We start from the raw sequence: 23,194 nt of genomic DNA, 5'->3' as shown, positions 1-23,194 counted from the left end.
TAAGACTTTAGTGAGGCCACATTAAAGTACTGCATTCAATTCTGGTCATTACATTACAGGAAGGATATGGAGGCTTTGGAGAGGCTGTTGAAGAGGTTTACTAAGATGCTGCCTGGATTAGAGGGTATGAACTGTAAGGAGAGGCTAGAAAAACTCGGGTTGTTTTCTCTGGAGTAGCTAGGGCTGAGGGGAGACTTGATAGAAGTCTATAAAATTATGAGATGCATATTTAGGGTTGACAGTCAGAATCTTTTTCCCAGAGTTGAAATGTCTGAAACTCCTTTTTTTGGGTGAGGGGGGGGGGGGAATGGGGACCATGCACTTAAGGTGAGAGGGGTGAAGTTCAAGGGAGACGTGAGGGGCAAGTTTTTTTTTACAGAGCGGTAGGAGTTCTGAACATGCTGCCAGGGGTGGTGGTGGAGGCAGATATGATAGGGACATTTGAGACTTTTAAGTAAGCACATTAATATACAAGGGATGTAGGGATATAGACCAAGGGAAGGCAGAAGGGGTTAGTTTAATTTGGCGTCATGTTTGGCACAACATTGAGGTCCGAAGGGCCTGTCGTAGTGTTGTACAGTTTTATGTTCTATGTTCTATGAATCCTCTTATTTTGATTAGATCACCTTCTAATCTAAACAGAAACAGTACAAACCAGGTTTCTTCAACTTGCCCTCATGATGTAACACATTACTTCATGATATTATTCTGCTGGATTTGAACTGCAACCTAGGCCAATAAACTGTTTCTGTAACGTGCTGTCTAAAAACTATTTGGAATAGTACAGATAGGGGCTGATCCCTGCACTGTATAACAAAAGCTTCATCGCCTCACCATTACATTCAACCTCCTCTACCATGTATTAGGAATCTTATGCAACAGTTTTCTCCTGACCTATGCATATGCTATTGCTTCTCCATTGTTTCTTGTTGCATCATTAAGATAATAAGAGTATTTCTTTTCCCAAGTCCAAACTTAACAGTTCCCCCAGTGATCTCCAGCTGCCACAGATTAAACGAGTTGGTAAACGATGTCCCTCTTGGTAACCTCCTGGTTGTGAGCTCACAGCTTGATATGCTCCAAAGTATCATCTGCAAACTTGGATACGTAACTCTCTATACCTTCATTTTCACTGCTCCCTCCAAGCTGCACATTAGCCTGGATGTTGCCAGACAAACTACGCACAAGCCTGTCCTTTTTAGTTAGTTAGTACTTTTGTGAAGCTATACAAACCATCGAGATAAATAAATTGACAGTACACTACAAGAAAAGAGAGGGTATGTTGCTCCAGTGCAGTTGAACATTCTATATTGTACAAGGTGGTGAATCCTCACATTGGTAACCTGTAAAGACCATAACATTTTATTTTTCGTATTTTTAATTGTGGACAAAATTGGAAGAAAGTCGGTTTCAAAACCGAGGATTGTGGAAGGAATTGCTGCACTTGAAAGACCAAGTTCCTGGAACTCTCTGTGTAAAAGTGCTTACACTGCAGCTTTGTTCAACGAGTGCAAGAAGCTGTTTGCAGACAGCACAGCACAGCACAGCACTGGTGTGTGTGTTTGCGCGTGCATGTGTGTGTGGGCAGAGTGTTTTTTTCACTGCCAACAAGTAGCTGATTGGAATTGTAATTTTGACCAATTGCATATGCAAAGGTCAGCAGACAGCTTTCTGGTTCTTGGGTAGCTGAGTGAGTGAAATAGATGAACTGCTGATGAGCTGGTTGTGTGCGTCTCTCACTCCCTCCCCAGTTAAAAAAAATTACCTGAAGCCTTAAGAAAACCAGTTTTTGTTTTCTCCCACTAGCTGCTGTAAGCTGTTACCTTTGACCAGTAACTAAGAGATTTTGTAGGTAGCATACCAATCACCCTGTGCCTCCTGTGAAGAAAGACTGATGAACAGAATATTCTGGCAAACAAAAGGAACATCTTAGGCGGCCTGTGGACTGGTGCTATTGTACTATTTCTCCCAGATTTTTTCCCCTTCACCCGTAAAACCAATGTTTTCTTGCTTGTCTGTACCTGGCTGTTTGTGTGTGTCAGGGTTTTAAAAATGGGGGTTAGATCTAAATGTTGATAGCTCATTACTACTTACCTGCAATTAGAAATGCTTAGTTCTAATAAATAGTAGTTCTTGTTAAATACAGGAACCTGGCCAGTGTTTTCTGTTCATTTGATTCCATCAGACACTTATATTAGAACTTTTTGCACTTTGCTTAAAATCATTGGTGGACAGGGTTGTTAAGAAAGCATATGGTGTTTTGGCTTTCATTAACAGGGGGATTGAGTTTAAGAGTCGTGAGATCTTGTTGCAGCTCTATAAAACTTTGGTGAGGCTGCACTTGGAATACTGCGTCCAGTTCTGGGCGCCCTATTATAGGAAAGATGTGGATGCTTTGGAGAGGGTTCAGAGGAGGTTTACCAGGATGCTGCCTGGACTGGAGGGCTTATCTTATGAAGAGAGGTTGTCTGAGCTCGGACTTTTTTCATTGGAGAAAAGGAGGAGGAGAGGGGACCTAATTGAGGTATACAAGATAATGAGAGGCATAGATAGAGTTGATAGCCAGAGACTATTTCCCAGGGCAGAAATGGCTAGCACGAGGGGTCATAGTTTTAAGCTGGTTGGAGGTAAGTATAGAGGGGATGTCAGAGGCGGGTTCTTTACACAGAGAGTTGTGAGAGCATGGAATGCGTTGCCAGCAGCAGTTGTGGAAGCAAGGTCACTGGGGTCATTTAAGAGACTGCTGGACATGCATATGGTCACAGAAATTTGAGGGTGCATACATGAGGATCAATGGTCGGCACAACATTGTGGGCTGAAGGGCCTGTTCTGTGCTGTACTGTTCTATGTTCTATGTCCTATTAACTTTTGGGGAAACCTGGGAGTAGCGGGGCTCAAGATTCAGCACATTTTCTTAAGCGGGTTGTAACATGCTATCTGGAGCTCATCTGAGATTATTTTGTAACAAGCTGCCACAGGAAGTGATGGAGCTGGTACAATTATGTCTATTCTTGTCTTTTAAATGTATGAACAGGAAGGGTTTAGAAGGGTGGGGCCAAATGCTGGCAAATAGGACTAGGTCATATAGGGATGTCTGGTAGGTGCAGACTAGATGGGCCGAAGGGTCTGTTTCTGTGCTATATGACTCTATGAGTCCATGAGGCAACGAGGATTTGGGTGTGACATTAGAAGGTGAAAAAGGTAAAGAAATTACTAGGTTCAAATGAGAAATGGCACTGGAAATTGCAGATGATTTCCTGCAGGTGGCAGAGTTGTCTTAAATGAACTTCTGAGAACCAGGGATAACAAGGATGGATGAACACAGCAGGCCAAGCAGCATCCAAGGAGCAGGAAAGCTGACATTTCGGGCTCGTCAGCTTTCAGTGTCTGCTTTCCTACTCCTCTGATGCTGCTTGGCCTGCTGTGTTCATCCAGCTCTATACCTTGTTATCCCAGATTCTCCAGCATCATCAGTTCCTACTACTGAGAACCAGGGTTTTTATTTAGCAAAGAAGTTGGAGGTGGCTTTGCCTGCTAAAGGTAAGGTGGCAGACATGAAGGAAGTACTAGGGTTTGTAGAAGTAAGACAGAGACCAGATACTCTGGGTAGTATAACATTGGATTGGAAAAAAAAATTATAAAAATATTTATTCAAAAAAGGACAGAGACAGAAAGTAAGAAACTACAGGCCGGTTAGTTTAACTTACATCATTGGGTAATTGTTAGAATCCATTACGAAGGAAGAAACAACAGGAATTTTGCATAGTCAAAATGCATTCGTAGTCAGTATGATTTTATGAAGGGTAAATCGAGTTTGCTGGAGTTCTTCAAAAGTTTAACAATCAAAGTGGAGAATGGAGACTATTATTGTAGTACTTGAAAATCTGGACTTCCAGAAGGCATTTGATTAGGTGCATACAATAATTAAGACTACATAGGGGTAATTTCTGAGCTTGGATACAGAATTTGCTAACCAACAGAAAGTCAGGATAATCGGGTCTTTTTCTGATTGGTAAGATGTACTGAATGTGGTGCCACAGGGCTCAGCCCCAACAATTTATGATTATATTAATGGCTTGAATGCAGAAATAGAATGTAATACAGCCAGATTTGCAGATGACACTAAAATAGATGTTTTTTTTCCTATTCATTTGTGTAACGTGATGGAGGGAGTGGATGTTTGTGGATGTGGTGCCAATCAAGCGGCTGCTTTGTCCTGGATGGTGTCAAGCTTCTTGGGTGTTGTTGGGTTCATCCAGGCAAGTGGGGAGTGTTCCATCACACTCCTGACTTGTGCCTTATAGATGGTGGACAGACTTTGAGGAGACAGGTGGTGAGTTGCTTACCGTGCTATTCCTAGCTTCTGGCTTACTCTTGTAGCCACTGTGTTAATGTGGTGAGTCCAGTTGAGTTTCTGGTCAATGATAACCCCAGGATGTTGATAGTGGGGGATTCAGTGATGGTAACATCATTGAATGTTAAGGGGAATTGGTTAGCATGTCTCTTATTGGTGATGGTCATAGCCTGGCATTTGTGTGGCGCAAATGTCACTTGCCACGTGTCAGCCCAAGTCTGGATATTGTCCAGATCTTGTTGTATTTGAAAATGGACTGTTTCAGTATCTGAGGAGTCATGAATGGTACTCAACATTGTGCAATCATTGGCAAACGTCCCCACTTCTGCCCTTGTGACAGAGGGAAGGTCACTGATGAAGCAGCTGAAGATGGTTGAAGGTAAGTTGCAATGAAGAAATAAGAAATTTACAAATGGACGTGGATAGGTTAGGTGAAGTTTAACAGGGATAAGTGCGAGGTTATTCGTTTTGATTGGAAGAATGGAAAGGCAACTTATTATCTAAATGGGCAGAAACTCAGACGGATCTGTGTTCCCTCATGCATGAATCACTAGTATGCAGGTACAACAGGTAATAAGGAAGGCAAATGGAAGTTTGGGACTTCTTACTGCGTACAGTTCTGGTTGCCACATTACCAAAAGGATGTGGATGCTTTGGAGAGGGTGCAGAGGAGGTTCTCCAGGATGTTGCTTGGTATGGAGGGTGCTAGCTATGAAGAGAGGTTGAGTAGATTAGGATCATTTTCATTAGAAAGACGGAGATTGAGGGGGACCTGATTGAGGTCTACAAAATCATGGGGGTGTAGACAGGGTGGATAGCAAAAAGCTTTTTCCCCAGAGTGGGGGACTCAATTACTAGGGGTCATGAGTTCAAAGTGAGAGGAGGAAAGTTTATGGGTGGTAGGTGTGGAAATTTCTTTACACAGAGGGTGGTGGGTGCCTGGAATGTGTTGACAGTGGAGGTGGTAGATGCAGACACTATAGTGTCTTTTAAGATGTATCTGGACAGGTACATGGATGGGCAGGGAACAAAGGGATACAGACCCTTAAAAAATGGATGACAGGTTTAGACAGAAGATCTTGATCGGCGCAGGCTTAGAGGGCCAAAGGGCCTGTTCCTGTGCTGTGATTTTCTTTGTTCTTGAATAGAGTATAAAAGTAGGACAGTTTTGCTAAAACTATGCAAGACATTAGTGAGACCACAACTGCAGTGCTTTGTACAGTTTTGGTCCTCCTACTTGAGGGATGGAGGTAATCCAGAGATGACTGGTTTGTCTTATGAAGAGAGGTGGAGCAGTTTAGGAATCTACTCCTAGAATTTAAAAGAATGACAGGAGCTCTAATTGAGTTATATAAAATGCTAACAGGGACTGACAATGTAGATGTAATGATGATGTTTCATTTTGTGGGACAATGCATAACAGGAGGTCATAGCTTTAGGATAAAGGATTGCAGATTTAAAACAGGGATGAGGAGCAATTGCTTCTCTCAAAGGGACATGAGTCTGTGGAATAGTTCAGTGATAGTTGAAGCAGCTCGATTGTGAGGAAAACTAGAGATGGAATTCCAAAGGGCAGAAAAAGACAAAGAAGCACAGGAAAATATAATGAAAGGGAAATTGAAACAAAAAGAATGGAAGTGGGAAGTCAAGAATTAGAATTGCAGAGGGGAAAGGAAGAGAGAAATACAGAATTTAAGCACAAGATGTTTCAGTTTTTAAAAAAGGCATCAGATGCTGATGCAGGTTCTGATAAGGAGAATGTAAAGTCCAATTAAAAAAACATTTAAATTTGTCAAGGCACTGCCATAGTTTGAGGAAAATGATACAGAGAAATTCTTTATGTTCTTTAAGAAAACTGCGAGACAAATGAATTCGTCAAAGGGAAATTGGATATTACCCATGCCGAGTAAGTCAATAGATAAAGCACAGGAACTTTAGGTTGCAAAATCAGAGGAAATTTTACATAGATGATGATGCAATAAAAATAGCCACACTGGCTGAGTATGATTTAACACTTAAGACTGAAGTGTTTGCATTTAAGGAAATAGCTTGGGCAAATCTACACTGAACTTTAAACAGTTACGCGCAGTAATTTTAAGAAGTAGATAGAAGCATCAGAAGCTGATACCATGTATGAAGCTTCTAAACAGATTATTCTTTATTCTTAGAAGAATTTAAGAACGCAGTTCCTTCTGCAATAACATTCAGGCTAACTGTTAGACAGGCAGCAATGATAGCTGATCCACAGAAACTAAACCCTTTTTTCTATTACCCTCCTGAATTTGAAAGGGATTGGAAATGAGAGAGTGAAAGGAAAATGAATAGCTGAGGTATGGATTAGAAAACTGAGAATCCCACTTAGTGGTCTCCTCAGATCAGAAGGGAAAATACTGAGGGAAGAGGTGAAAATTGGAATCTGAGGTGTTTCCATGATACTGAGGTGAGACACACTTAGAATGCTGGAATTGGGATTTCCTGGAGCCTGTGAGAGTGGGTCTGAAAAGGAAACTCAGAGGGAAAGAATACAAATCAAAATGTAGCTTTAACTACAACTAAGAGACCAAAGGTAAACATTGCTTTGAGTGTACATAGTACTGTACAGTGAAGGAACAGGCCCTTTGGCCCACTCTGTCTGTCCTGATCATGATGCCGTTCTGCATTAATTCCATCTGCTTGCACATGGTCTGTGATGGAGATCTGTGAGCAGTGGTGTTCCACAAGGAACAGCACTGGGATCTTCCCTATATTCCAGGCACTTACCAAACTTTGTGTAAAAAAGCTATCCTCCTATTATTGCACCTCATAATTTTATATCCTGCTATGAGGTCACCTCTCCGCCTCTAATGCACTCGCAAAAACAATCCAAGTTTGTCCATCCTCTCTTTCTTGTCTCATCCTCTCTTTCTTGTCTCATCCTCTAGCTAACAGACTCTAATCCAGGCAACAGTCTGGTAAACCGCTTCTGCGCCCTCTCCAAAGCTTCTACGTCCTTCTGATGGGGTGGTGACCAGGATGGATGTAACATTCCAAATGTGGCTTAATTAATGTTCTATATGGCCGCAACAGGACCTGCTAATGTTTATACTCAATGCCCCAACTGATCGAAGCAAGCATGCTGTATGCCTTCTTTGTCGTCTTATTTACACGTATTGCCACTTTTAGGACCTATGGATTTGGACACCAAGATCCCTTGGTATGTCAATGCTTCTAAGGGTCCTCCCTTTTACTTTATACTTTCCTTTTGCCTTTGGCCTCTCAAAATGCATCACCTCACACTTGTCTCTATTAAACTCCTTCTGCCATTTCTCCACACAACTTTCCACTGGTCTATATCCTGCTGTAATTTTTGACAACCTTACAACTCTACCAATTTTTGTGGCATCTGCAACTTAATAATCAGACCAACTACATTTTTATCCATATCGCTTAAAGACTGCACATAAGTAACAGAGGTCCCAACACTGACACTTGAAGAACACCATGGGTCACTGACCTCCAGTCAGAAAAACACCCCTGCACATCTATACCCTCTGTCTTCCATAAGTTTGTTCTCAAACCGCTCCCTCATTAAAACTTCGATTACCCGACCAGACTGATTCCCCAACTCTAGGTCTAGTATGGCCCATTCCCTAGTTAGACTATGGACACATCTTTTAAGAAACATTCTGTCCCATCTAAGCCCCGAGCACTAAGGAAGTCTAAGTCAATACTGGGGAAGTTGAAATCACCGACCACAATCACCCTGTTGTTTTTATGTCTTTCCATGATCTGCCTACATATCTGTTCCTCTATTTCCTGTTGGCTGTTGGGAGACTGACAGTATAACCCCATCACAGTGATTGTACCTGTCTTATTCCTGAGTTCTACCCTTGCTGGATGAGCCCTCCAAGGTGTCCTCTCTTAGTGCAGTTGTGACAGTCTTCTTAATCAGTAATGCAAACACCCCCATAACTCAATATCATGCCTGAAACATTGAAATGTTGAGCTGCCAATCCTGTCCTCTTTCAACCATATTTCTGTAAAAGACATTGCATCACCCAATGAACACACAAACTGGAATCTCAGAATTGTACAGTACAGAAGAGGACCTTTGGCCCATCAGGTCTTCACTGCCAAATACACTACTCTCCTCAGGAGTCCCACTTTCCCACACTAGGCTGATAGCCTTAAATATTATGACACTTCCAAGTTCTCATCCAAGTACTTATTAAAGGCTGTGAGGTTTCTCGCATCAATCATCCTCTCAGGCAGTGCATTCAAGGCTCCCAGAACCCTCTGGGTGTGAAGTTTTTCCCCCTCAAATCCCCACTAAATCTCCTGCCTTCCACTTTAAGATTATGCCTCCTTGTTGTTGACCCTTCAACCAAGGGGAACAGCTGCTTTCTATTCACCATATCCACGCTTCTCCTAATCTTATACACCTCTACCTGGACCCCGTCAACATTTCCTGCTCCAAAGAAAACAACCTGAGCTTATCCAGCCTGTCTTCATTGCTGAACTGCTCTCTCCCAGGCAACATCCAGATGAATCTCCTCTGTACCGTCTCCAGTGCAATCACATCCTTCCTACAGTGCGAGCACCAGAACTGTACACAGTACTCCAACTGTGGTCTGAAGAAAATTCTGTACTGCTCCAACATGACCTCCCCGATCATATAATCTGCGACACAGCTGAAGGAGAAAAGCGTCTTCTATGCCTTAACCAAGCTATTAACCTTTTCAGCCACCTTTAAGGATCTGTGGACAAACACCTCATGGTCCTTCTGTTCATCTGGGCTTCCTAGTGCCCTAACCAGTCATTCATTCAGTACCCCCTGCTTTACACTTGCTCCTCATCCCCTTTTCCAACAGCAAAAAGACCTTTATTCTCCAGTACCAATGGAGCCATATTGAAATGAAAATGTCAACTTCGTTCCTCTCTTTACAGTTGCTTTCTTTTTAATTCTTTTTCATGGAATGTGGAATTAGAGGCTGCACAATCATTTATTGACTATTCCCTAATTGCCCAGAGGCCAGTTAAGTCAGCCACATGGCCTTGGGTCTGGAGTCATCTGCAGGCCAAACCAGGTATGTCTGTCCCAAAAGGTGGCATTAAGTCTACTCTAGTCCTATCTCGAGCACTAGACACATAGCCTTGAAAGTTAAGACATTTCATATGACCATCCAAGTGCAAGGCATTCCAAACCCCCACAACCGTCAGGGTGGAAACATTTTTGCTCAAGGCCCCTCTAAATCTCTTGCCTTCGACTTTAAAATTTTGCCCCCTTGTTATTCGTAGTCCAACTAAGGGGAAACAGTTACTTTCTATTCACCCTCTTCGTGCCCCTCGTAATCTTATACATATCTATCAGGTCCCCTCTCAACCTCTCTGCTCCGAAGAAAACAACCTGAGATTATCCAGCCTCTCTTCATTGCTAACCTGCTCCATCCCAGGCAACATTCAGGTGAATCTCCTCTGCACCCACTCCAGCGCAATCACATCGTTCCTACACAGTACCCCATCTGTGGCTGAACAGCTCCAAACATGATCTCCTTGCACTTATAATCTATGCCATGAATGATGAACTACTCTATTAACCTGTCCTGCCACCTTCCTTGTGGACAAGCACTCCAAGATCCCTCTGCATTGCCAGTGATTGAGTACTCCACTGCCTTGGTACTTCTTCCAAAGTGCAATGCTTTATATTTATCAGGGTTAGATTCAATCTGCCCATTCTGACCAAGCTATTTATATTGTCCTGGAGCTAACAGGTATAGGACACGGAGCTCTTTGAGCCAGCTCTGTCATTCGTTAAGATCCTGGCTGATCACGACTCCACCTTCCTGCTGTCATCCAGAATCCCTTGTCAATCAAACACCTGTCTAGCCTTGAACAGAGGAAGTGTCCCAGCCTCCAACGTTTGCTGTGGTACAGCAGGTTCCAGACACGAATAGGAGAAATTCCTCTTCATCGACACCATAGGTGGGAGACCTGTTATTCTGAGGCTGAATCAGAAGGGATGCAATGTCCTTAGAATGTAGTGGGCCCAGGTATCTTCAGCTCACAAGAAAGGTTATTTCTTGGTATAGCCACCCCACTCCTTCAGAAAGGACCAGACAGATCACACACTGCAACAGTTTGTCAGCATAACATCTCTTATTTAGTACTCACCAGGATACCCAGCAGCTCCTCCAAATAACATGAAATAATGCTCTCATCTTCATGTAGAGCCCAGCTCCGCTGCTGAGAGTCATTTTTATGTCGTGCCAGATCAGTGAAGATCACCTCAAGTCTCTGTTCGTCCTGACACACCTGTCCCCTGGGTAAGGCTGCACTGAGGTCCTGTCAAAAAAAAAACAATAATTACGATGGTCATTTACAACTGAGTTCCTCAATGGAGTCTACACTGGGCTGGGGAGCAGGGATTGCTCAGTAGAAGCACTTACGATGGGAGGACACCAAGGGACCACAGCTGTAATGCTAACAGTGAGCAGTAATTTCTGACAGTACTCGAAACGTGACAGTTTGTGAAACTGCCAGAGTTTTTAAAAAAAGGCAGTTCCTTTAAAGGCTGAACCACAACTGCAGTGACTGTAATGTGGTCAGCCACGTGAACCTCATGGAAGATGGGTTCCCTGATTGGGGCAGTTAACCTGGTCCAATCAGGGAGCCCTAGCTGACAGATACGAAGAGGAGTGTCAGAGGTTCTCTTCACTCTGGCAGCTGAGGAAGATGGATCAGTGTCAAGCACTTTCCACGTGTAAATAAAGGCTGAATTGGTGATGGGATACCAGTCTCTGTGGAGTTATTTCACACCAACATCAGAGTGACCAAGAGCTGTGCTTTGAACGTGTATTTAGGATGAGGTCGGGGGGGGGGGAGGTTGCAAGGATAGTTCTTGTGATACAGAGCTAGTGTCCACGCCACTGGGGAAAGTGGTCTGGGTTCAAGTCCCACCAGTTCCAGAAGTATGCCAAAACATGTCTGACCAAGTTTGTTAACATATCTGGCTCACTGTGGGGGCTGCAGTGCATTGTCACCCACTCTGACACAATTCAGATGCAGCTCCCTCCCTTGCTTCTCACCTTTTTGTTTCTTGTTATTGCTAGACAGCCAACAACATCCCCACCCCTAAAAAAAAGCTGTGCTGATCGTTTAGTTTGGTTACTGGTGATGTGGATGGTCGGCTTATAAAACAGCGAAATGATCTAGGTTCACGATGAGTTGGCACCACAGGGGCTATGATGCATGGTCTCCACCATGAACAACATTTTTCTTTAGCCCCTCCCTGGTTTCACTCCTTCTCTGATTTTTGTTATTGTTTTGGTTTTGGTACCTTGTTAATTGTTAATTAATAAATTGGTGGTGAGTGTTTGAAATTAAAAAAAAGTGCTCAGGTTTATGACTGACCCTGGTGGGCAATGATTGTAATGTGTGAACTAGGAGTAAATAATGATTCGGCAGTGGATTTATTTTTAGAAAAGTGAAGATCAGATTGATAGGCCCTTGCGGCGCAGTGCTAGCGTTCTTACCTCTGAAACAGGAGGGCTGGGTTAAAGTTCTGCCTGTCCCAGAGGTGTGCCGTAACATCTCCGTTTGTTATTCTCTAGTGGGGGTTTGAATTCTGGACAGGAAACATGGAAACTGGTGTTTGTGATAAATTACACAATTACAAACAAAAACCCCAGTAAATCTCTGAAAATATTTTGCTGCACAATTCGACATATTGATAGTGGCCTGAGAAAGAAAATGATGTCCAGAATCATCAGGTGGGTGCACAGTTACTTTACAAACACACAGAGAGCCTGGCGACAGTGCAGACCCTCACAGACAGTGCCCCATCGCTGGGGTAGCCCCTCTCAGACAGAGCCCCATCGCTGGGGAGACTATCTGCATGATGGGGTTTAGGAATAACAAGCATGAGAAAACACTGGTGGGAATAGTTTATGTGTTCCTTAACTATAACTGTACAATTGGACAAGCATTAATTAAGAAATTAGTAGGGCTTCTAACAAAGGCAATATAAAGATCGTGAGGGACTTAGTCCTATGTGACGATTATTCAGAATAACAAAACTAGTCTGTAAGTTGACTTAGTAGAACATTCTCTAAAAAATACATTGAGGAAGCTATTTTAGATCTGGTAGTGTGCAAACAGGCATGGTTAATTAGTAATTGAATGGTTAGAAAAAAATCTGTTTAAATAAATGTTTATGCTACACTTTAATGTCGTATCAACTTTAAAAGGATACATTCTAGTTCCAAACAAAGATCCCACTTCAAACACAAATTTTATAGGTATGAGATGAGGGGAGAGTGAGGCTGCTTGGACAAATAGAGCATAACATATGGTGGCAAATAAACAATGGGAACACTTAAAGAAACAATTTAAAATGATCAAACAAAATTCCATTAAAATACAAAAGCTCAGCAAGTGGGTTTCATCCATAGCTGACTAAGGAAGTTCCAGCTTATTTAACTAAACAAAGTTGGTGAAATGCAGCTAATATTCTATCATTGAAAATATTGCTTTAGGACTGGAATGATTACAACGAGCACAGTTAGAAATGACAGATTTTTAAAACAATCCTGTCTTAAAAGAAAGCACCTGGCTTACTCGCTCAGAAAAAGAACAGAAAATTACCACAAGCTTTTGGTGCTGATTAGCCTACCTTGCTCTCCACCAGGGAGAGGAGGATCTGTTCCATGACATCCATGACAGCGGGGACTGAGCTCTGAATGTGTCCAACCATCACACCAATCGCCACCCTCGACAGTTCATAGCTCAGATTTGTATTCTTACGAACCAATTCGATTAACTCAGCTCCAATTGTTTTGGGCACTGAGACTGCCAACTTGCCCTGTTGCGCTTCAGATTCTGAAGGCGATGAGGCCTCTTCCTTTGGGGTTCGACGGAGTCCACTTCCAGCATCCAAGTCATTATCAGTGGCTTCTTGCAGCTGGTCGCTGGGGCCAAGGGCTTCAGCTGACAGCATTGGGCTCGTGTCAGCCTGGAGGGGGATGCTGGTTGGATGTCTGGGAGCAGCAAAGGTGCTGCGGGACGGGAGGGGTGGCGGTGTTTCGGAAGGACTGGAGGTAGCTGTGGACTGCTGAGGCTCAGGCGAGTTGGAGGAGCCAGTGTACAAGGTGTCAAGAGAAGCAGTACTTGTAGAGGAAACAGTCGAAACAGTCCGAGGAGTGATGTCTGCTGACTCTGAAAGGGTGTGTGAAAGTAAGAAACAAGAGGGCAAATGAGTTAGCAAAATAAAATTTGGTAGGTTTTCACAACAGAAATGACACAGGATTAAAAGTAACCAGGGGTGGGGGTGGTATTTGTAAAGTCTGAGCACACGTGGAATGGAGAAATTACCTGATCCATCTGGAATGTATTCTGGGTTACTTAGGAAAGTATGCGTGGAGAGAGCAAATGATTTGGCTTTAACCCTTCTAATACGCCTCAGGCATGGGAATGGCGCCACAGAACTGGAAGAATGTAAAATATCTCAATCACCCATATTGGGGAAACTTTTGGAAATATTCATGTCACAGAAGGTCAATTGACGGTTGGAGTTAAAAAACAGTGGACTAAGCCAGACAGAATATTTTTCAAGACAAGTGTATTTTATACCAACTTGATTGAGTTCTCTGATGACGATACAGAGAAAGAGGATTTAAATAAAAAGAGAAACTCGCAGCTCTGGAAGGATCTATGGAGAAACACAGTTAAAGATGTAGGGACAGAGCTAGTCCATTTGGTCCACCAAGTTTGCTCCACATTCAATGAGATCCAATGAGAGGCAACACCTCTACCAGAATCCCACTGCCAAACAATAAGAACCTTTGCCATAAGGCATATGAGCAGAAGCAGGTCATTCAACCCAACAACATTCAATAAAATCATTGCCAATCTGATAATTCTCAACTCCATTTATTCGCCTTTCCCCATAGGCCCTGATTCCCTCACTGATGGAAAATCTATTGCCACCTTGAATACATTTAATGACCCAGCCTCAAAAGCCCTCTAAGTAAAGAACTCCTCAGATTCACTATGCTGAGAAAAGAAATTCCTCCTTTTTTCTGAAGGAGTGCCATGATGTCCCATGGTCCTCAACTCCCCTAGAAGGGGAAACAATCTCTCCACATCGACTCTGTCAAATTCCCAAGCATCTTGTAAGTTTCAATAATATCTCATTCTTCTAAATTCTGTGTACAGGCCCAGTATAGAGTTACAGTCATGGTGTTATACAGCATGGAAACAGCACACAGCGTTTTGACACCCCTACTCCCCTTCCCATTCCTGTACCGACCGACAAACAACAAACTAATCTCATTTCCCTGCACTTGGTCTATCGCCTACTATATCCTGGCATTTTGGAGGATTGTTTGGAACTTTGGGAAAACAATGACACTTTATAAAGGAAGAAGAGACACAAGCTTGGCCCACTGTGTTCATCCAGCTCCACACCGTGTTATCTCAGTTCTCCAGCATCGGCAGTTCCAACTATCTCTGGAGAAATAAACCAGTATAAGTTGTCTGTTCCAGCAGTAACCTGCACAGCTGACTGCCTCTGCTGTTTGATATCATGTATCTCTGGACATCGGAATTCATTTAAGAAAAGAAAACAAACAGCAAAATCCATAGCTGACCTTGGAGAAAGCTGTGCAGGGGAGATCACAGCAGGAAAGCAGCCAAGTGGCTAGTTTTTGAAGTGCAACCATACGGCTTTATTTGTAAATGTACAATAGAGAGTAGGGGGAGTTCTTTCTTTAATTATATGTTATATGTCTCTTGATTAAAATTTAAAAATATAAAACATAGGTACTAAGTTAGCCTGGAGCAGTGTTTTCCAGAGCAATAAGGCTGGGTTGTTTCCTGGGTCTGCAGATTGTTAAGGTGTAAAGATGGCCTTTAGTAGGGTGATGTGCTCTTCCTGAGGAATATGGGAGATTAGGGAGAGATTCCGTGTTACTGATTATGGTGTCTGCAGGAAGTCTGTTTGGTTGCCAATCCGATTTGATTGCATAGATTGATTGGAGAGGTAGTGACAAGCAATGAGGAATTTACAGGAGCTGCGGGGGGAGGGGTATGGTGGATGGTAGTTGCAGTAAGGGAGTAAAACCGCAGATACAATTGGATAGAGGGGGTTACCTCCAGGCAATGGAGGAGAGTGAGGCAGGTCATGCAGGAGACTCCTGTGGCCATCTCCATCTCAAAAAAATATACTGCTTTGGAAAATGTAGGTGGTGATGGACTCTCAGGGGAACGTAGCACTGGCAGCCAGGTTCCCAGTAACAAAACAGGTTCTACTGTAACGAGGGGTAGGTTAGTTTCCAAGTGATCGATTGTGACAGGGGATCCTCTAGTCAGAGATACAGACAGATGTTTCTGTGATCGACAGCAAGAAATCAGAATGGTGTTTTGCGTCCCTGGTACTAATGTCAAAGATATCTCGGGGAGGGTGCAGAATATTCTCAAAGGGGAGAGGGACCAGCAAGAGGTTGTTGTATACATTGGAACTAAAGACAGGAAGAGAAAAGGCTGAGATTTAAGGCAAGACTATCGGAAGTTAAGCAGGAACTTAAAAAGTAAATCCTCATATCCCCCAATATTCTCGACCTTCCATATCCTTCTCCACAGTGGGATTACTCCCAGTGCCATGAACTAGTGAGTGTAGGAATAGGAGGATAGAGCATATGAAAGCGTAGATGAGGAGTTGGTGCAGGGGAGAAGGGTTCACATTTTTGGATTATTGGAATGCCTTCTGGGGTAGAAGTGACCTATTTAACAAGGATGGATTGTACTTGAATTGGAAGGGGACTAATATTCAGGCAGGGATATTTGCTGGAGCTGCTCAGGAGGTTTTAAACTAGTAAGGTGTGTGGGACCCCAGGAAGACAGTGAGAAAAGAGATCAGTCAGAGACTGGAACATTTGGGAAAAGGAACCAGTCAAACAGTCAGGAATAAAGGAGTGAACGGGGTAGGACTGATAAATTAAACTGTATTTCCTTCAACACAAGAGGCCTAACAGGTAAGGCTGATGAACTCATGGCATGGTTGGGAACATGGGGCAGGGATATCATAGCGCTTACAGAAATGTGGCTCAGGGATGGACAGGATTGGCAGTTTAATGTTCCAGGGTACAGATGCTATAATAAGGAGAGAAAGAAGGGCAAGTGAGGAGGGGGAGTGGCATTTTTAATTAGGGATAACATTACGTCTGTATTTAGGGAGGATATATCTGGGAATATATTCAGGGTGGAACTGAGAAATAAGAATGGGATGATCACCCATTAGTCAGCGGGAAATTGAGAAACAAATTTGTAAGGAGGTCTCAGTTATCAGTGAAAATAATAGGGTGGTAATGGTAGAGGATTTTAGTTTCCCAAACAGACTGGGACTGCGGTAATGTTAAGGGTTTGGATGGCGAAGTATTTGTTAAGTATGATCAAGATGATTTTCTGATGCAGCATGTGGACGTACGCACTAGAGAAGGTGCTAAACCAGACTTACAGTTGGGAAATAAGGCAGAGTGGGTGACTGAGGTGTCAATGGGGGAGCACTTTGGGGCCAGTGACCATAATTTTATTAGTTTTAAAATAGTTATGGAAAAGGATAGGCTGGATCTAAAAATTAAAGTTCTAAATTGGAGGTTTTGGACAAGAAAAAGAAGGAAGCCTATGTCAGGTATAGAAAGCAGCGATCAAGTGAATCCTTAGAAAAGTATAAAAGCAGTAGGAGTATAGTTAAGACAGAAATAAGGAGGATAAAATGGATACATGAAATAACTTTGGCAAATAGGGTTGAGGAGAATCCGAAGAGACTCTACAAATACGCAAAGGACAAAGGGTAACTAAGGAGAGAATACGGCCCCTGAAATGAAGACTGCCTATGTGTGGAACTGCAGGAGATGGGATAAATACTAAACAAGTATTTTGTATCAGTTTTTACCGTGGAGAAGGATATGGAAGATCGAGAATATGGGGAAATAAATAGTGACATCTTGAAAAATGTCCATATTACAGAGGTGGTGGTCCTGGATGTCTTAAAATGTTTAAAGGTGGATAAATCCCCAGATCCTGATCAGGTGTACCTTAGACTCTGTGGGAAACCAGGCAAGTGATTGCTGGGACCCTTGCTGAGATATCTGTATCATCGATAGCCACAGGCGAGGTGCTAGAAGATAACCAGGTGTAGAGCTGGATGAACACAGCAGGCCAAGCAACATCTTAAGGGCAGGAAAGTTGACGTTTCAGGCCTAGCCCCTTGCTGAGATATCTGTATCATCGATAGCCACAGGCGAGGTGCTAGAAGATAACAAGGTATAGAGCTGGATGAACACAGCAGGCCAAGCAACATCTTAAGGGCAGGAAAGCTGACATTTCAGGCCTAGACCCTTCATCAGAAATGGGGAAGGGGAAAGGGGTTCAGAAATAAATAGGGAGAGAGGGGGAGGCAGATTGAAGATGGGTAGAGAGGGGACAGACAGGTCAAAGATGCGGGGATGGAGCCAGTAAAGGTGAGTGTAGGTGGGGAGGTAGGGAGGAGATAGGTCAGTCCAGGGACGACGGACAGGTCAAGGGGGCGGGATGAGGTTATTAGGTAGGAAATGGGGGTGCGGCTTGAAGTGGAAGGGCAGGATAGGTAAGAGGAAGGAGAGAGATCATGGGAACTGCAGATGCAGGATTTCCTTTTCTGATGAAGGGTCTAGGCTCAAAACGTCGGCTTGTGTGCTCCTAAGATGCTGCCTGACCTGCTGTGTTCATCCAGCTCAACACTTTATTATCTAGGTGAGGAGGAACAGGTTAGGGAGGCGGGGACGAGCTGGGCTGGTTTTGGGATGTGGTAGGGGGAGGGGAGATTTTGAAGGTTGTGGATTTCACAACCGTTTGGTTTCCTCATTGTAGTGGAGGCCACAACGGGCACAGCAGATGCCGTATACCACATTAGCAGATGTGTAGGTGAACATCTGCTTGATGTAGAAAGTCTTCTTGGGGCCTGGGATGGCGGTGAGGGCGGAGGTGTGGGGGCAAGTGTAGCACTTCCTGTGGTTGCAGGGGAAAGTGCCGGGTGTGGTGGGGCTGGAGGGGAGTGTGGAGCGGATAAGGGAGTCACGAAGAGAGTGGTCCCTCCAGAAAGCAGACAAGGGTGGAGAGGGAAAAATGTCTTTGGTGGTGGGGTCGGATTGCAGATAGCGGAAGTGTCGGAGGATGATGTGTTGGATTTGGAGGTTGGTGGGGTGGCATGTGAGGACAAGGGGGATTCTTTTTTGGTTGTTATTGTGGGGACAGGGTGTGAGGGATGAGTTGCGGGAAACGCGGGAGACACGGGCGAGGGCATTCTTGACCACTGCAGGGGGGATGTTGTGGTCTTTGAAAAATGAGGACAACTGAGATGTATAGGAGTGGAATGCCTCATCCTGGGAGCAGATGTGGTGGAGGCAAAAGAAGTGGGAATAGGGGAATGGCATTTTTGCAGGAAGGTGGGTCGGTGGAGGTGTATTCTAGGTAGCTGTGGGAGTTGGTGGGCTTGAAACGGACATTGATTTCTAGGTGGTTGCTCGAGATGGAGACAGAGAGGTCCCTGGTACCAGAAGACTGGAGGCTGGCTAACGTGGTGCCACTATTTAAAGAAGGTGGTAAGAAAATGTCAAAGAACTATAGACAGGTGAGCCTGACATCGTGGTGGGTTAAGTTGTTCGAGGGAATCCTGAAGATTTACATAGAACATAGAATATTACAGCACAGTACAGGCCCTTCGGCCCTCGATGTTGTGCCGACCTGTCATACCAATCTCAAGACCATCTAACCTACACTATTCCATGTACGTCCATATGCTTATCCAATGACAACTTAAATGTACCTAAAGTTGGCGAATCTACTACCGTTGCAGGCAAAGCATTCCATTCCCTTACTGCTCTCTGAGTAAAGAAACTACCTCTGACATCTGTCCTATATCTTTCACCCCTCAATTTAAAGCTATGCCCCCTCGTGCTCGCCGTCACCATCCTAGGAAAAAGGCTCTCCCTATCCACCCTATCTAACCTTCTGATTATTTTATATGTTTCAATTAAGTCACCTCTCAACCTTCTTCTCTCTAATGAAAACAGCATCAAGTCCCTCAGCCTTTCCTCGTAAGACCTTCCCTCCATACCAGGCAACATCCTAGTAAATCTCCTCTGCACTCTTTCCAAAGCTTGCACATCCTTCTTATAATGCAGTGACCAGAACTGTCCGCAATACTCCAAGTGCAGCCGCACCAGAGTTTTGTACAGCTGCAGCATAAAAATGTATTTGGAAAGGCAAGGACTGATTAGGGATGTCAACATGTTTTGTGCATTACTAACTTAATTGAGTTTTTTGAAGAAGCAACAAAGACAGTTGATGAGGGCAGAATGGTGGATGTGATCTTTATAGACTTCAGGAAGGCATTCGACAAGGTTCCTCTTGATAAACTGGTTAGCAACATTAGATCACATGGAATCCAGGGAGAACCAGCCATGTGGACACAGAACTGGTTCAAAGGTAGAAAGCAGAGGGGTTGGTGGAGGGTTGCTTTTCAGACTGGAGGCCTGTGACCAGCGGTGTGCCACAAGGATCGGTGGTGGGTCCACTGCTTTTTCTTATTTATATAAATGATTTGGATGTGAATATAGCAGGTATGGTTAGGAAGTTTGTACATGACACAAAAATTAATGGTGTAGTGGACAGTGAAGAAATTACCTCAGAGTACAATGGGACTTTGATCAGATGGGCCAATGGGCCGAGGAGTGGCAGATGGAGTTTAATTTAGATAAATGTGAGGTGTTGCATTTTAGTAAGGGAAATCAGGGTAGGTCTTGTACACATAATGGTAAGGTCCTGGGGAACAAAGAGACCTTAAAATGCAGGTTCATAGTTCCTTGAAAGTGGAGTCACAGGTAGACAGGATAGTGAAGGCGGCATTTGGTATTCTTGCCTTTATTGGTCAGTGCATTCAGTATAGGAGTTGGGACGTCATACTGCAGCTGTACAGGACATTGATTAGGCCACTTTTGGAATATTGCATGCAATTCTGGTCTCCCTGCTATAAGAAGGATGTTGTGAAATTTGAAAGGATTCAGAAAAGATTTACAAGCATGTTGCCAGGTTGGAGAGTTTGAACTATAGGGAGAGGCTGAATAGCCCAGAGCTATTTTGCCTGTAGCATCGGAGGCTGAGTGACCTTATAGAGGTTTATAAAATCATAAGTGGCATGAATAGAGTGAATATCCAAACTCTTTTTGTGGGGTGGGAGAGTCCACAACTTGAGAGCATAGTTTTAAGGTGAGACGTTGAAGGTTTAAACAGGACCTACGGATCAACATTTTCACACAGAGGGTGATGTGTATACGAAATGAGATACCAGAGGAAGTGGTGGAGGCTTGTACAATTACAACATTTAAAAGGCATCTAGATGAGTGTATGAATAGGAAGGGTTTAGAGGGATATGGGCCAAATGCTGGGAAATGGGACTAGATTAACTTCTGATATCTGATCAGCTTGGATAAGTTGGACCGTTGGGTCTGTTTCCATGCTGTACAGCTCTTTGACTCTATGTGTTCATCCAGATGCTTTGTAAATGTTGTGAAAGCGTCTGTGTCTACCAACCTCCCAGTGCAGCACATTCTACATTTCTGCCACGCTGTGGGTAAAAAAAAAATTCCTCACATACCCTCTAAACCACTTACTCCTTATTTTAAACTGATGCCCTCTGGTCTTAAAACATGTCTGCAATGGGGAAGAGATTCTCACAATCTATTCTATCCATGCTTCTTATAATTTTGAATACCTCAATCAAATCCACCCCTCAGACTGCTCTGCTCAAAGGAAAACAAACCGAGCCTATCCAGTGTCCTCTCATAACTGAGACTTTTCATCCCAGGCCACATCCTGGTGGAAGTCTTCTGCACTCTCTCCAGTGGCAACCAGAACCGGCACAGTATTTCATCCATGGCCTAACTCATGTTTTATAAAGTTGGAGCGTTGTCACAAAACTTCCTTGCTTGTATTGTCTGTGCATTGGCTAATGAAAGTGAGTATGCGAAATGCCTTCATCACTACCCTGTCCACCTGCGCTGACACCTTCAGGGATTTATGGACTTGTAGGTCACAGTCCCTTTGCTCCTCAGTACTCCCAAGAAACCTGCCATTTATTGTGTATTCCCTTATTAAGCCTCCCAGAATGCATCACCTCATACTTCTCAGGATTAAATTCCATCTGCCACTCCTCTCCCAAGTTTACCAGCTGATCAATATCAGGCTACAGCCTGAAACCATCCTCTTCACTATCAATACCACCATCTTTGTGTCATATGCAAACGTACTAATTATACCTTTTACATTCACATCCAAATTGTTTATGTGCATAACAAACAGCAGGGGTCCCAGCATCAAAAACTGTGGTACATTGCTGGTCACAGGCTTCCAATCACAAAAACAACCCTTCACCATTATATCAGTGATAATGGGAACTGCAGATGCTGGAGAATCCAAGATAATAAAATGTGAGGCTGGATGAACACAGCAGGCCCAGCAGCATCTCAGGAGCACAAAAGCTGACATTTCGGGCCTAGACCCTTCATCAGACCCCTCTCTGATGAAGGGTCTCGGCCCAAAACGTCAGCTTTTGTGCTCCTGAGATGCTGCTGGGCCTGCTGTGTTCATCCAGCCTCACATTTTACTACCTTCACCATTATACCTTGCCTCCTATTTGTAAGCCAATTTTGGATCCAGTTTGCCAACTAACTTTGGATCCCATGGCTCTTAGATTTTGGACCAGTTTTCCATGTCGGACTTTGTCAAAGGCCATACTGAAGTTCATGTAAACCTATACTATTATCAACAAAACTGCCATTTGCACTCTGCTCATCAATTTATTTAGTCACTTCTTCCCAAAACACAATCAGGTCTAATCAACCTCCCCTCATAAGACAGTCCTTCCATACCTGGTATCAGCTTAGTGAACTTTCTCTGGGTTGCTTCCAATACCAATATTTTGTTACGAAGGGAAGGTTAAAGGTCTCTGATAATTAACCCAAAACACCAGCCCCAATCTGCTATGGCGGGAGTAGAGATTCCCTGCTAATAATTAAACCTAAAACGCCCAGAGAAGCTTGCTTCACCCCTTGTAATCTGTTTATATGTAACAAATAACAAGTTAATTTGGAAAGTCAATTCAAGGTAGGAGTTTCATAGTGAATGGTAGGACCTTAAGAAGTATCGTGGAACAGAGGGATCTTGGAGTTCAAGTGTACAGTTCTCTGAAAGTGGAGTCACAGGTAGACAGGGCAGTGAACGAGGTTTTTGGCACACTGGCTCTCATCAGTCACAGCATTGAGTTCAGCTGTTGGGAAGTTATGTTGCTATGGTATAGGATGTTGGTGAAGCCACACTTTTGTGTTCAGTTTTGGTCACATTGCTGTAGAAGGATGTTATTAAACTAGAAAGGTTGCAGAAGAAATTTACAAGGATGGGCTGAAGGGACTGAATTATAGGGAGAGGTTGGACAAGCTCGGACTTTTTCTTTGGAGTAGAGGAAACTGAAGGGGGAATCTTCTGGCAGTGTTTAAGATTATGATAGGTATAGATAGGGTGAATGCACTCCATCTTTTTCCCAGGGTTGGGGAATTGAGGACGAGAGTGCAGCAGTTTAAGAGGGGCAAGATTACATGGGGACCTGAGGGGCAACTCTTTTACACAGAGGATGGTACACATATGGAATGAGCTGCCAAAGGAAGTGGTTACGGCGGGTACATTAACAATATTTAAAAGGCATTCAGATGAATACATGCTCAGGAAAGGTTTAGAAGGTTATGGGCCAAGTGCAGGGAAATGGGGTTAGTG

General features: G+C 43.6%; 1 protein-coding gene across 4 annotated transcripts in view; it reads right to left on the bottom strand.

Moving 5' to 3' along the window:
• LOC125460239 (NCK-interacting protein with SH3 domain-like) overlaps positions 1 to 23,194 on the bottom strand; it is a 181,855-nt gene that overhangs the window by 43,789 nt on the left and 114,872 nt on the right. For all 4 annotated transcript variants that reach the window (XM_048547446.2, XM_048547447.2, XM_059649545.1 and 1 more), the window contains 2 exons: positions 13,005 to 13,546; positions 10,505 to 10,675 (listed from right to left, as the gene is read on the bottom strand). In XM_048547446.2, coding sequence (XP_048403403.1) covers positions 10,505 to 10,675; positions 13,005 to 13,546 — 713 coding nt within the window. The remainder of the gene's footprint in view (positions 1 to 10,504; positions 10,676 to 13,004; positions 13,547 to 23,194) is intronic.

Source organism: Stegostoma tigrinum, chromosome 11 (genome assembly GCF_030684315.1).
Source record: "Stegostoma tigrinum isolate sSteTig4 chromosome 11, sSteTig4.hap1, whole genome shotgun sequence".
Taxonomy (NCBI): domain Eukaryota; kingdom Metazoa; phylum Chordata; class Chondrichthyes; order Orectolobiformes; family Stegostomatidae; genus Stegostoma; species Stegostoma tigrinum.
This window is presented reverse-complemented; position numbering and strand designations above follow the sequence as displayed.